This window comes from Lithobates pipiens, unplaced genomic scaffold (genome assembly GCF_037356315.1).
Source record: "Lithobates pipiens isolate NorthernLeopardFrog02 unplaced genomic scaffold, aLitPip1_a1.2 Scaffold_16, whole genome shotgun sequence".
Taxonomy (NCBI): domain Eukaryota; kingdom Metazoa; phylum Chordata; class Amphibia; order Anura; family Ranidae; genus Lithobates; species Lithobates pipiens.
Window position 1 is genome coordinate 193,188,497 of NW_027507748.1, and position 13,723 is coordinate 193,202,219.

General features: G+C 44.6%; 1 protein-coding gene across 4 annotated transcripts in view; it reads left to right on the top strand.

The window, feature by feature from the left end:
• SYTL5 (synaptotagmin like 5) overlaps window positions 1-13,723 on the top strand; it is a 293,010-nt gene that overhangs the window by 183,791 nt on the left and 95,496 nt on the right. For all 4 annotated transcript variants that reach the window (XM_077480858.1, XM_077480859.1, XM_077480857.1 and 1 more), the window contains 2 exons: window positions 6,848-6,961; window positions 10,223-10,372. In XM_077480858.1, coding sequence (XP_077336984.1) covers window positions 6,848-6,961; window positions 10,223-10,372 — 264 coding nt within the window. The remainder of the gene's footprint in view (window positions 1-6,847; window positions 6,962-10,222; window positions 10,373-13,723) is intronic.

Genomic DNA, 13,723 nt, shown 5'->3' on the forward strand with positions numbered 1-13,723 from the left:
TCTCAATTTCTGCCCACACTGTAGGGGCTTTCCTGGATGACCAGGTAACAATTGGTTTAAGGTGTGTAGCGTAATAATATTTAATCAGATCTGGGGCTCCCAGACCTCCGCGCCATCTTGGAGCTAACATCACCGGACCTGCAATCCTATGTGCTCGATAATGCCATATAAAATTAAGAAAAGTTCTCTGAACTGCTTTTAGTTGGGACATAGGGACTGGGATCGGGAGAGTATCAAAAAGGTAGAGGAGCCTAGGCATCACCGACATCTTCAGGACATTAATACGGCCCAGAAGTGAGAGGGGAAGCGAATCCCATTGCTTCAATAGCCTATCAATGTCGCGAAATAGTGGAGGGTAATTAGCCAAGTATAAGGTTGAATAGGAGGGCGTAACATTGATCCCTAAGTATTTAATGGAATCTGTACACCAGTGAAAGGTATAATTATCTTGCAGTAAATTGAGAGCAGAAGAGTGAATATGTATGGGTAAAGCTTCAGTTTTACTTGTGTTAATCTTGTACCCTGATATGGAGCTAAAGTCTTTCAGCAGGGATAAGAGGTTTGGGAGTGAGATGTGGGGACTAGTCAGCGTCAAGAGGATGTCATCTGCGAACAGGGACAGTTTGTATTCCCTGTGGCGTAGACATACCCCTCTAATGTCTGGGTGTATACGGATGGCCTCTGCTAGGGGTTCCAGGCATAGAATAAAAAGAAGAGGCGACAAGGGACAGCCCTGTCTGGTGCCGTTACTCAAAGGGAAGGAGGAGGATAAATAGGATGCCAATTTGACCTGAGAAGAGGGGCGGGAATAGAGGGCTTCAAGGGCTGCTACAAAAGGACCTGCGAAACCATATCTAGAAAGAGTGGCCAACATATATGGCCAACTAAGTCTGTCAAAGGCCTTTTGAGCATCCAAACTAAGGACCAGGGCTGGGCGGGAGGTTTTGTTCAGTAAATCAATCAGGTCTATCGTACGTCTGGTATTATCTCCTGCGTGACGGGTTTGTACAAAGCCCACTTGGTCTCTATGGATGAGTGTAGGGATTATATGGGTCAGCCTGTTAGCCAGGATCTTCGTAAAAATTTTATAGTCCGAGTTTAACAACGCTATGGGCCTATAATTGTCCGGTAGGGAGGGGTCCTTACCAGGCTTTGGAATGACCGATATGTGGGCATGGAGGAATTGGGCGTGTGGAGTAGAACCTTTAAGTAGGGAGGCATAGAGTGAGATCATGTGGGGGCTCAGGATAGGAAGGAAGGTCTTGTAATAGGAATAGGGTAGCCCGTCTGGGCCTGGAGCTTTTTGGCTAGGGAGCTGCATGATTACTTTCTCAAGTTCATCGGGTGATATGGCTGAGTTCAGGGTAGCAAGATGATCAGGAAGAAGTTTAGGTAGTTTCAATTGCTTAAAGAAGAGATCGAATCTCTCTTTTGTAAAGTCATAATTTGGGTCTGTCTGTAGGCAGTTATATAAGTTATGGTAGAAGTCTCCGAATATCCGTGACATAGTCAGGGGGCAATATGTAAGTGAGCCATCGGGTTGTCGTAGGAAGTCGGGAGAGGGTTGAAAGGGGCGTGGCTTTAACCTATTTACCAGCAGCTTATGAGGTTTATTAGAGAATTCATAAAACTTCTGTTTGGACCACAGAAGAGACTTGTCTATCTTGCTCATGGCTAAGGATTTGAGCCGATTGCGCAGGGAGACGACCTTCCGGAGCCTGTCCACCGTGGGGGAGGCCAACAGCAATCTCTCTGCCCGGCGCAAGTCAGTCATAATGGCAGAACGCTGGGATGCCGCGTCTTTTTTAAGGCGGGACCCCAGCGCTATACACTGTCCGCGGAAAACAGCCTTGTGGGCCTCCCACAGGGTGGAGGGCTCCGTGACCGAGTCAGTATTAAGTTGGAAATATTCCGTGAGACCATTTGTTAAAAGACTCTTAGTTTCTGGAGAATGGAGGAAAGTCTCATTCAGTCTCCAATGACATGTCTTAGGAAAGGTAGATGAAAGGTGGATATCCAGTTGGACTGAAGAGTGGTCGGACCATGTGATAGGGTTGATTTCAGAGGAGACCACTGACGTTAATAGGGGCGAGGAGATAAAGAAATGATCTAATCTGGAATAAAGTTTGTGGGGATGTGAGAAAAAGGTGTACTGTTTATGAGTAGGATGTTTTATCCTCCAGATGTCTAACAAACGCCTAGATCTTATCAGCCTACGGAACGATTTGGATAGGCGAGTGGCTCGGGGCGGGGAAGCTGAGGGAAAGAGAGTGCATCTATCTCTGTCTGACGACATCGTCATATTAAAGTCTCCTCCTAATATCATAAACGGTTGGGCAAAGCGGTCGAGGGTGTCAAAGACTGAGGACAAAAAGTTAAGCTGACCCGAGTTAGGGGCATAAATGTTAACTATGGTGAGGGATTTAGCAAGTAGGGAGCATTTCAGGATGATAAACCTTCCATGAGGGTCTAAATGGGATGATGTGACCTTTAACGGGCAATGCCGACTAATCAGTATAGCAACACCCGCCTTACCCGACGGGTCAGATGCCAGAAAGGAGGTCGGGAAATGTTTGCTAGCAAACTTAAGTGAACCTCCAACACGGAAGTGGGTCTCTTGGACCAATATCACGTCCGCCCTGGAGGCCTTAAACTCCTTCAGAGCTAGCCATCTCTTTTGAATGGAATTTAATCCTTTAACATTATATGTTAGGAGTTTTAAAGCCATAATACGTCAACCAAGGACCAGAGCATGGCAGAAAACCTCACAAGTGCAACAAGTAGGGTATAACAGTGGACCCAAAACAAATATATAATACATAACAAAGCAATGTGCATGACATAAACATCGGTGCAATCGTTCAAAAAAAAAACAAAAAAAAAAAACAAAAACCTGTACCAGAGGTAAGTATAACCAGTGGAAGACAGGGAAAGATCCCAGTGTCCCACCCAGAGTGGAAAAAACGTTCCAGAAAAGAAAAGGGGGAAGGGGAAAAAACGGGGGTAAAATGAGGGGTCGAAATTCAACGACCAACCAATAGAAACCTGGATGGCTCGGCGCCACCAGGGAGCCCAGGTCAAAGCCATGGGTCAGAAGTGGAGATTTGTATATCTCCAAAACATGCAAAAAGAAAAAAAGAAAAAGGAGGAACATGGATGGGGGGATTCCCCCGTCTCTCTCCGAAATAATTAGGGTGCCCCCAGTGTGAACAGGAGACCTCGGTTGTGTAAGTGAAAAAAATAAAAATAATAAAAAAAAATAAAAGGGGGGGAGCTATACACTTACATGTACAGACCCCCATAAGTGTGCAACCGTACACAAAAATACATAAACAAATCATAATACTATAGTTTCTATCAGACAAAAATATCACAACCTGTTGAGGGAAGAGGAAAAAAAGTTAGTTAAACTGGAGGCAGCGGCAGATAAGTCCGGCCACCTACCCCACTGGACAAGGGGTAGATCTACCCTCTAGGGGGCATGGACCACCCATAATAGCACTTGGGTGTCAAAGTAAATAAGGTATCCAAAGTGAGTCAGGAGGGGACAGTTCAGGTTGGGAGCCTGGAGGCACGACCTTTCCGGGGCGTATAGTTAGATTTGGACGTCTTCTGTCGCACCGGGGTCCAGATGCGGCTTGGAGCCAGCGGAGGCTTGGGCGTAGCTGGAAGAGGCTGAGAATCCTCTTCTGGAAGAGGTGGAAGCCCCAAGTTGCGAAGAAAAGAGTCACATTCTTGCAGATCACGTAGGGAATATTGGATGCCGTCTTTAGAAGCGGAAAGACGAAAAGGGAAGCCCCACCGGTAGGCCACTTTGTGAAACTGTAAATGCAAAGTCAATGGTCGAAGGGTTCTCCTCCTCGCCAGGGTAGTGGGTGACAGATCACTGAAGATTTGGAGCTTGGAGCCTTTAAATTCAACTCTGGACTGGTTGCGGGATGCTAGCGTCAGGGTTTCTTTGCTGTCATAATAGTGAAAACGCACAATCACATCTCTCGGGTTGGCCCCCAAAGGAGGTTTCGGAGCCAGCGACCGATGTGCTCTGTCTAGGCGCCAGTCTATGTCTGGGACATTAGGGGCTAAAAAGTTGAAAAGGCTTAGGAGGTAGTTGCGCAGGTCTTTGTCTTCCACTGTTTCGGGAATGCCTCTGAACCTAAGGTTCTGTCTACGCTCTCTGTTTTCCAGATCTTCCTGCTGGGCTTGTAATTGAGTCACGGTATTTTTAATGGTGGCATTGTCTTCCTCGAGAACCTGGACATATTGCACCATTTCGTCAAATTTATATTCCAGGGAGTCTGTGCGTTCACCCAGCTGATCAATCTCCCCTCTCAATTCCTTGGCTACTTTCCCTATCTCCTGTGCAATGGTATGGGTGATTGCTTGTAAGAGGGAGTGTAGTTTAGTGTCCAGTAGCTCTGCCGTTAGGGGGGGAGATGGGGAGGATGAGAGCGAGGAGGTGGCATTGAAGAGCATGTTGGTGCACATATCAGGCTGTTCCGGTGGGAACTGAGAGCCTTCGGGAGCCCCCGAGGCATTTTGAGAGGGTTTGCTCAAGTAGCGGTCCATAGCCGCGGAGGACTGTGATTTTATAGAAGAGGAATAGGTGCGTCGTTGGTCCCCAATTTTGCCCATGGGGCGTGTGGCCGGTTGAAATGAGTCAAAAAGGAAACACCCGTGTCTGTAAAAGCTCACATGAAAGAAAGACGGGAGTCATGGAGAGATGACGGGGGAGCCAGGTCCCGGCCTTAGTAGTCTATCACATTTGTAGACCTTATGTGACAAGTATGAGCTGTTCTGGGTTTGCTTTTCCCCTTCTTTTGGGGGGAGAGGTAGGTGTATAGGTTCGGATGAGGTGTCACGCTTCCTCAAAACTGTAAAGGAGGGGAGGAGGAGGAGAGGGTGTAGTGTCACCAGGTTGTAATGTCTCTGATAGCCAGATGATAGCCAAAAGTCCAGATTTAATAAATGTGGAGCTCGGAGCACACCCCCGGCGGGGGTAACACACACCTGCTGTTTAGAGAGTACGGTGGATTGCGAAGCACATCTGTACTAGTAGGAATATCTGCAGTATGATAGGTGGGTGAAGTCAGATGGGTGAAGCAAGATGGCCACCCGGTGTATGGCATAGGACAGAAAGCCAGCACAGGTCTGAGGGCTGCAGAGTATCTGAGAAGCCCCTGGCTGCTGAGAGGTGGTTCAGGGGTGTAAGTAGCTAGGGCACTTAGGCTGAGGAAGTCCGGTGGGGAATAGGGGGGGATCTGTTCAGATCTGGGAGTGGTGGGCCCAAGGTGTACCAATATGGCCGCTGTACCTCTCACCTGCCCTCCGTTTTTCGGGCTCATCCGCCGGTCCCTCTGTTCCTGGAAAGGTGGCTCTCGAGGCTCCGCTGTCAGGGGGCTCCCCGGGTGGTCCTCGGACGTGGAGGGGGATCCGCGGAGCGCCACAGGCCAGCGCTAGGCTCACGGACCCGGTAGGCCTCAAGATGGCGGCGCCGCGCCGTGTAATGCGGCCGTCCGCGGACCGGGATTCGGCGTCTAGGTGTCCGATATTGGCACCGGACTGTGCCCCTCGCTACCCGCACCCGTGATGTGCGGCGTGGAACTTCTGGGGAGCTCGCTGGGTGAGGATGGCCTCGGATTAGCAGAAGGCCTCAGCGGAGCTCCTCAGATTCACGTCCGCCGTCTTCCGCTTCCGGTCACGCCCCCGATACTGTTGCAGTTTACTGTAAACTGCAGCAATAGCCATATGCCGCGTACACACAATCGGAATTTCAGCCCGCAAAGGACTGATGAGCGTTTTACATCAGGAAATGCGACCATGTGTACACTCCATCGGACTTTTGCTCACCAAATTCCAGCCAGCAAAAGAATGAGAGCTTTCTCTCAATTTTTCGGTCGGGAAAAGTTCCTATACGAAAATGCGATTGTCTGTGGCAATTCCAATGTGCAAAAAGCCCACGCATGCTCAGAATCAAGTACGAGATGGAGGCTATTGGCTACTGGCTATTGAACTTCCTTTTTCTAGTCCTGTCATACGTGTTGTACGTCACCACGTTCTAAACGGTCAGAACTTGGTATGATTGTGTGTACGCATTACAGTTTCAGTGGAACTCCGTTGGAAAAACCTTCAGGGTTTATTCTGATGGGAAAACCGATCGTGTATACGCGACATGAGAGGTGCTCTATTCTTGTGTTATTTGCTTGTAGCGTTACAATGTTTTTGGATGCACCTCCCCATAGTCTGGTAACCACTCCCAGGATTTTTTCTTGGTGGATTTTTTACAATAAACATTCAAGACCTCCTACCATTGGAAGAGGAAGCACGCCTATGACGTCATGTGACTGAACCAAAGACCAGGTAGTGGGAAGGGGGAAGCTGTATATGTCCTGCTTATAAAATATCTTACAACCTTCGTTATTAAAACATTTTCACTGCATAATTTTGATATTGCCATTAGGGCAAGAAAAAACATGGAAACTGCAAGTAAAAGCTGACTACATTTCTTCATGTTGAGTGCTTCCATGCAGTTACAATTCTACAATAACACATTAATCATTGAGGAAGGACAGAGTATAGAGATGCTTTCTCCTGCCTGGCACAGACTAATGACATAATTTTCCCAAGATGCTTCTCATTTGTGTCATGTCAAGAATTGTTCAAAGCAGACTGGTAAAGTTACTCATAGCTATTATCTATAGGTATACCTATCCTAATGAATAGTGTACATATTCTATATCATATAAAATGAATCGATGGCAAATCAAATTGCACATAAAAATATGTTTTGTACTTTGTATGGATAAGAATAAATGTAAAATTGTACTTACATTATTTTCTTTTATTTCAGTCTTGATAAAAGACCAGGAAAACAGATAAGAAGTGGAGAGGATGCAATAAGCATTCATTCAAATCTTGACACCCAGAGCTTAAAAAGCGTCACATCGATCCCGCGCTCTGAAAGGTCAATAGTATAGTGATCCCATTTGTCAATATTTCCCATTGAACATTTGTTGCCCTAAGTAGTCAGGAAGAACTCACAGAGGAAATAAATTGTAGATAGCAGGCATTGATTGAATGAAGTGTCAGTAATGTCCATAATGTATATCACAAAATTTAAGTTTTATAAAATAATGCTTTTTAAGAAATATAGTCTTCTGTATTATAGTTACATTCTTTTTAATATATATTAGAAAAGTGCCCTGTATATAAATATTTAAACATAGTGGTGGTAAGCATTTTCAATGAGTTTGCATCAGTGCAGTTGTGGTTAGTGGCTTGGCAGCCCATTTTTATTGGAAAAATTAAAAGAAAAGTTCACACACGGTTTTCTACACAAGGCACAGTGATCAACCGAAAAATACCAAGCCATCTGGTTCTCTTGACTTGTCAGCAGCACCACTGCTATTGACACTGGTCCCCCAGACCCAGCTCTTTGGCTTATTTAATAATAGCTACAGCACCTTGCTCTACAGGCCCACTCTGGCCTCTAGATAGGGGCTCTCCAGATACCCTGGGATCTCTCACTTACAGACTCCCTCCAGTTCCCTGGAGTTGCTAGTTGTTCAAGTTCTCTCAGTCCTGCAGACTCAATTAGCTGTCCCAATTCTCCCAGTCCTGTGGGTAGAAAATCTCTCCAACACAGAGTTCTGCCTCCCGATCGGATCACCTCTGCTGGCTGGAGCACACCCCTTTCTCCAAACAAGGGCACACACCTATATCCAAACAAGGGCCCTGAGTATTAGCCAGCTACTGGCTTATAACGAGTGTGTACACCTGGACAGGTCTCCAGCAAGACCTGAACACATGATTAAAGGCTTAGTCCTTCTCAAGACACTTTGAAGCCATCAAGCTCCAGGCCCCAATCCGGGATTACAAACACAGCTTTTTCCACTCACAATATACTCTCCGGAGTCCCACACTCTGTCCTAATGCAAGCTCAGTGTCCCTTTTTCCTAAACTCACCCCAAGGCAAGGCCTAGCCATATCTCACAAAAGTGAGTACACCCCTCACATTTTTGTAAATATTTTATTACATCTTTGCATGTGACATGAAAACAACACTAACAGTAATCCGTAACACTGAAGAAATGACACTTTGCTAGAATGTAAAGTAGTGAATGTACAGCTTGTATATAAGTGTAAATTTACTGCCCCCTCAAAATAACTCAACACACAGCCATTCATGTCTAAACCACTGGCAACAAAAGCAAGTACACCCCTAAAAGAAAATGTCTAAATTGGGCCCAAAGTGTCAATATGAGGCCACCATTATTTTCCAGCACTGTCTTAACCCTCTTGGGCATTGAGTTCATCAGAGCTTCACAGGTTGCCACTCTTCCACTCCTCCATGACAACATCACAGAGCTGGTGTATGTTGGAGACCTTTCGCTTCTCCTTCCACAGATGCTCAATAGGGATTAGGTCTAAAGACATGCTTGGCCAGTTCATCACCTTTACCCTCGACGTATTTAGCAAGGCAGTAGTCATCTTGGAGGTGTGTTTGGTGTCATGATTATGTTGAAATACTGCCCTGTGGCCCAGTCTTTGAAGGGAGGGGATCATGCTCTGCTTCAGTATGTCAAAGAACATATTGGCATTCATGGTTCCCTCAATGAACTGTAGCTCCCCAGTGTCGGCAGTACTCATGCAGTCACAGATCATGACACTCTCACCACCATGCTTGACTGTTGGCAAGACACACTTGTCTTTGTACTCCTCACCTGGTTGCCGCCACACACACACTTGACACCATCTGAACCAAATAATTTTATCTTGGTCTCCTCAGACCACAGGATATGGTTCCAATAATCCATGTCCTTGGTCTCCTTGTCTTCAGCAAATTGTTTGCAGGCTTTAGAAGAGACTTCCTTCTAGGACAACAGCCATGCAGACCAATTTGATGCATATGGTCTGAGCACTGACAGGCTGACCCCCCTCCTCACCCCTACAACCTCTGCAGCAATGCTGGCAGCCCTCATATGTCCATTTCCTAAAGACAACCTTTGGATAGGACGCTGAGCAGGTGCACTCAACCTCTTTGGTCGACCATGGAGAGGCCTGTTCTGTGTGGAACCTGTCTTGTTAAACTGCTGTATGGTCTTGGCCACCGTGCTGCAGCTCAGTTTTAGCGTCTTGGCAATCTTCTAATACCCCAGGCCATCTTAAAGTTGGGCAACAATTCTTTTTTTCAGATCCTCAGAGTTCTTTGCCATGAGCAGCCATGTTGAACTTCCAGTGACCAGTATGAGAGAATGAGTGATAACACCAAATATAAAGAGGAAGTAAACCCTGATGGGTTTACTTCCTCTTTGATTCCCTGCAAAGGTAAAGCATAATGGACTACTATGCATCGCATAGTAGCCCATAATGTGTCACTTACCTGACACAGGAGCCAGCGATGTCACCGCTGTCCCCTGTAGTCCGGAGCATCCATCTTCTCGGTGGGTCTCCGTGGGTCTCGCTGCTCCTCCGCTGTTATTCGACGTAGCCATCATGACGTCACTCTCGCGCATGTGCACGGGAGCCGCCACTCGAGGCATATCGCCGTTAACAGCGGCGCGCTCAGTGCGCCTGCGTGCCGCTGTCTACGGTGCATGCGCCGTAGACAGCGGTGCCTGTATTTTGGCAAATATCTCCTAAACCGTGTAGGTTCAGGAGATATTTCTTGGACCTACAGGTAAGCCTTAATCTAGGCTTACCTGTAGGCCAAAGTGGTTTGTAAGGGTTTACAACCACTTTAACACACCTGCTCCCCATTCACACCTGAGACCTTGTAACACTCATAAGTCACATGACACCGCGGAGGGGAAATGGCTAATTGGGCAATTTGGACATTTTCTCTTAGGGGTATACTCACTTTTGTTGCCAACGGTTTAGACATTGATGGCTGTGTGTTGAGTTATTTTGAGGGGGCAGCAAATTGACACTGTTATACAAGCTGTACACTCACAACTTTACATTGTAGCAAAGTGTAATTTCTTCAGTGTTGTCACATGAAAAGGTATAATAAAATATTTACAAACATGTGAGGGGTGTACTCACTTATGTAAGATACTGTATATATCCTATTTCAGTGTTTTTTTGTTCGATAAAAATAAACTATATTTGACTGTATTGATTAACTTTTGCACTCCTATAAACAAATACCATCAAATTGATTTTTGTGCTACTTTTGGCAATTTAATCCATTTTAACTTGATTTTGATTTTGTTCTGTGCTGCAGGAGGTCCAGAATAGATATCCACAGTCTCCCAGAAGCTTCTCAGGCAGATTACCTTCAAAGTGTCCGGGACAATGGTGACGGAGTTAGTCAAGCAAGCGTTAAAATTGACTCTCGACCTGAATCCAAGCGTAGTTCACCAGTTTCTGTGATGTAAGCATGTATCCAGTTCTGCAGTAGTTTGGAAGATATTTTAGTATTAGGAAGATGTAAGATCAGGGGTGCTTGAAGCGTAACCCTCCCTTACACATAGCTATTACCACTTCCAGTCCGGGCCAATCCTGACATTCCTCTCCTACTGCTAAAAAAATGTTTATTTTTTTATGCTAGAAAACTACTTAGAACCCTAAACATTATATATATTTTTTTCAGCAGAGGCCTTATGAATAAAATGGTTGCATATTTTTATGTCACACAATATCTGCACGGCAGTTTTTAAAATTCAAATTTTTGGGAAACAATACACTTTCATTTTAATGCACGAAACACAATATGAAAAAGGAATCCAGTAGAATTGGCGCTATACCTTTTAAATTAATATATTTATTGCCACTAATCCTCCACTTGTTAGCGTTATAAAATTGCTATCGTTGTTATACAAATTGTTAAGATATTAGTGTCCATACCCTTTTGCAGGGAACTCCTGCTGAAAAAATATATATGTGTATATGTAATAGTGATGATTAACCACTTGCAGACCGGACCATTTTGCTGGTCAAAGACCAGACCACTTTTTGCGATTCGGCACTGCGTCGCTTTAACTGACAATTGTGCGGTCGTGCGACGTGGCTCCCAAACAAAATTAACGTCCTTTTTTTCCCACAAATAGAGCTTTCTTTTGGTGGTATTTGATCACCCCTGCGGTTTTTATTTTTTGCGCTATAACCAAAAATAGAGCGACAATTTTGAAAAAAACGCATCATTTTTTACTTTTTGTTATAATAAATATCCCCCAAAAATATATAAAAAAACATTTTTTTCCCTCAGTTTAGGCCGATACGTATTCTTCTACATATTTTTGGTAAAAAAAATCGCAATAAGCGATTATTGATTGGTTTGCGCAAAAGTTATAGCGTTTACAAAATAGGGATAGTTTTATAGCATTTTTATTAATAATTTTTTATTATTTTTTTTTTACTAGTAATGGCGGCGATCAGCGATTTTTATTGCGACTGCGACACTCTGGGAGACATCCGAAATTTTTGACACATTGTTGGGACCATTGTCATTTATACAGTAATCACTGCTATACAAATGCAGTGATTCCTGTGTAAATGACACTGGCAGTGAAAGGGTTAACCAGTGGGTGGCAGTGTAGGGGTTAAGTGTTCCTAGGGGTGTGTTACTAACTGTGGGGGGGTTGGGCTTTCATTTAGTGAACACTGATCTCTGCTCCAATCACATGGAGCAGAGATCAGCGTCACTAGTTGCTAGGCAGAATGGAGAAATGTTGTTTACACGGCATTTCCTCCATTCGCCCGCTCCGTGAGACGGTCGCGGGGATGCCCGCGGCGATCGAGTCCGCGGGTCCCGCGACCGGACTCACGGGGGTCCCGACCAGCGCGGGAGCGCGCCGCCGGCGGCGCGCTCCCGATGGCAGGGCGGCATTGAATATTGGACGTACCTGTACGCCAATATGCCTGCCCGTGCCATTCTGTCGACGTACATCGTCGTGCGCTGGTCGGGAAGTGGTTAAACAACCCCTAATCGGTGTTTGGAAAAAAATGAGATTACATATAAAATTGTGATACTACTGAAAAATTCTTAAATGTCTTAAGATGTTTTGTGGTACGAGCTGCCTCTACTTGGTATACCAGCCCCGAAAACGGGTGGGGCTTATTAGCATGTGAAAAAAAGTAAGATAGAATTGGCGCTATACCCTTAAATTGCGTGGCTATAGAGAAGTGACCTCTTTTGAATACACCACAGCAGCTGGCGGTGTGAGGATTTCTTATAGCGAATCTTGCTCTGATAAGATGAGAGTAGTTGTCTGTTTTCAATAAACCTTTCTTAACCACTTTCAGACCGGACCATTTTGCTGGTAAATGACCAGAGGTCTTTTTACAATTTGGCACTGCGCTGCTTTAACTGGTAATTGCGCGGTCATGCAATGTTGTACCCAAACAAAATTTGCGTCCTTTTCTTCCCACAAATAGAGCTTTCTTTTGATGGTATTTGATTGCCTCTGCGATTTTTATTTTTTGCGATATAAACGTAAAAAGACCGCAAATTTTGAAAAAAAATGATATTTTCTACTTTTTGTTATTAGAAAAATCCAATAAACTCAATTTTAGTCATACATTTAGGCCAAAATGTATTCAGCCACATGTCTTTGGTAAAAAAAAAGTCAATAATTGTATATTTATTGGTTTGCGCAAAAGTTGTCACATCTACAAACTAAGGTACGTTTTCTGGAATTTACGCAGCTTTTAGTTTACGACTGCCTATCTCATTTCTTGAGGTGCTAAAATGGCAGGGCAGTACAAAACCCCCCCCAAATGACCCCATTTTGGAAAGTAGACCCCCTAAGGAAATTGATAAGAGGCATGTTGAGCCCATTGAATATTTTATTTTTTTGCCTCAAGCGATTGAATAATGACAAAAAAAAATATTTTTTTTTTTTTTTACACAAAGTTGTCACTAAATGATATATTGCTCACACATGCTATGGGCATATGTGAAATGACACCTCAAAATAAATTCTGCTGCTTCTCCTGAGTACGGGGATACCACATATGTGGGACTTTTTGGGAGCCTAGCCGCGTACGGGGCCCCGAAATCCTAGCACCGCCTTCAGGCTTTCTAAGGGCGTAAATTTTTGAGTTCACTTCTCACTACCTATTACAGTTTTGAAGGCCATAAAATGCCAAGATGGCACAAAACCCCCACAAATGACCCCATTTTAGAAAGTAGACACCCCAAGCTATTTGCTGAGAGGCATGTTGAGTTCATGGAATATTTTATATTTTGCCACAAGTTGCGGGAAAATTACAAACTTTTTTTTTTTATTTATTTTTTTCACAAAGTTGTCACTAAATGATATATTGCTCATGCATGCCATGGGCATATGTGAAATGACACCCCAAAATAAATTCTGCTGCTTCTCCTGAGTACGGGGATACCACATATGTGGGACTTTTTGGGAGCCTAGCCGCGTACGGGGCCCCGAAAACCAAGCACCGCCTTCAGGCTTTCTAAGGGCGTAAATTTTTGAGTTCACTTCTCACTACCTATTACAGTTTTGAAGGCCATAAAATGCCAAGATGGCACAAAACCCCCACAAATGACCCCATTTTAGAAAGTAGACACCCCAAGCTATTTACTGAGAGGCATGTTGAGTCCATGGAATATTTTATATTTTGCCACAAGTTGCGGGAAAATTACAAACTTTTTTTTTTTTTTTTTTTTTTTCACAAAGTTGTCACTAAATGATATATTGCTCACGCATGTCATGGGCATATGTGAAATGACACCCCAAAATAAATGTTGCTGCTTCTCCTGAGT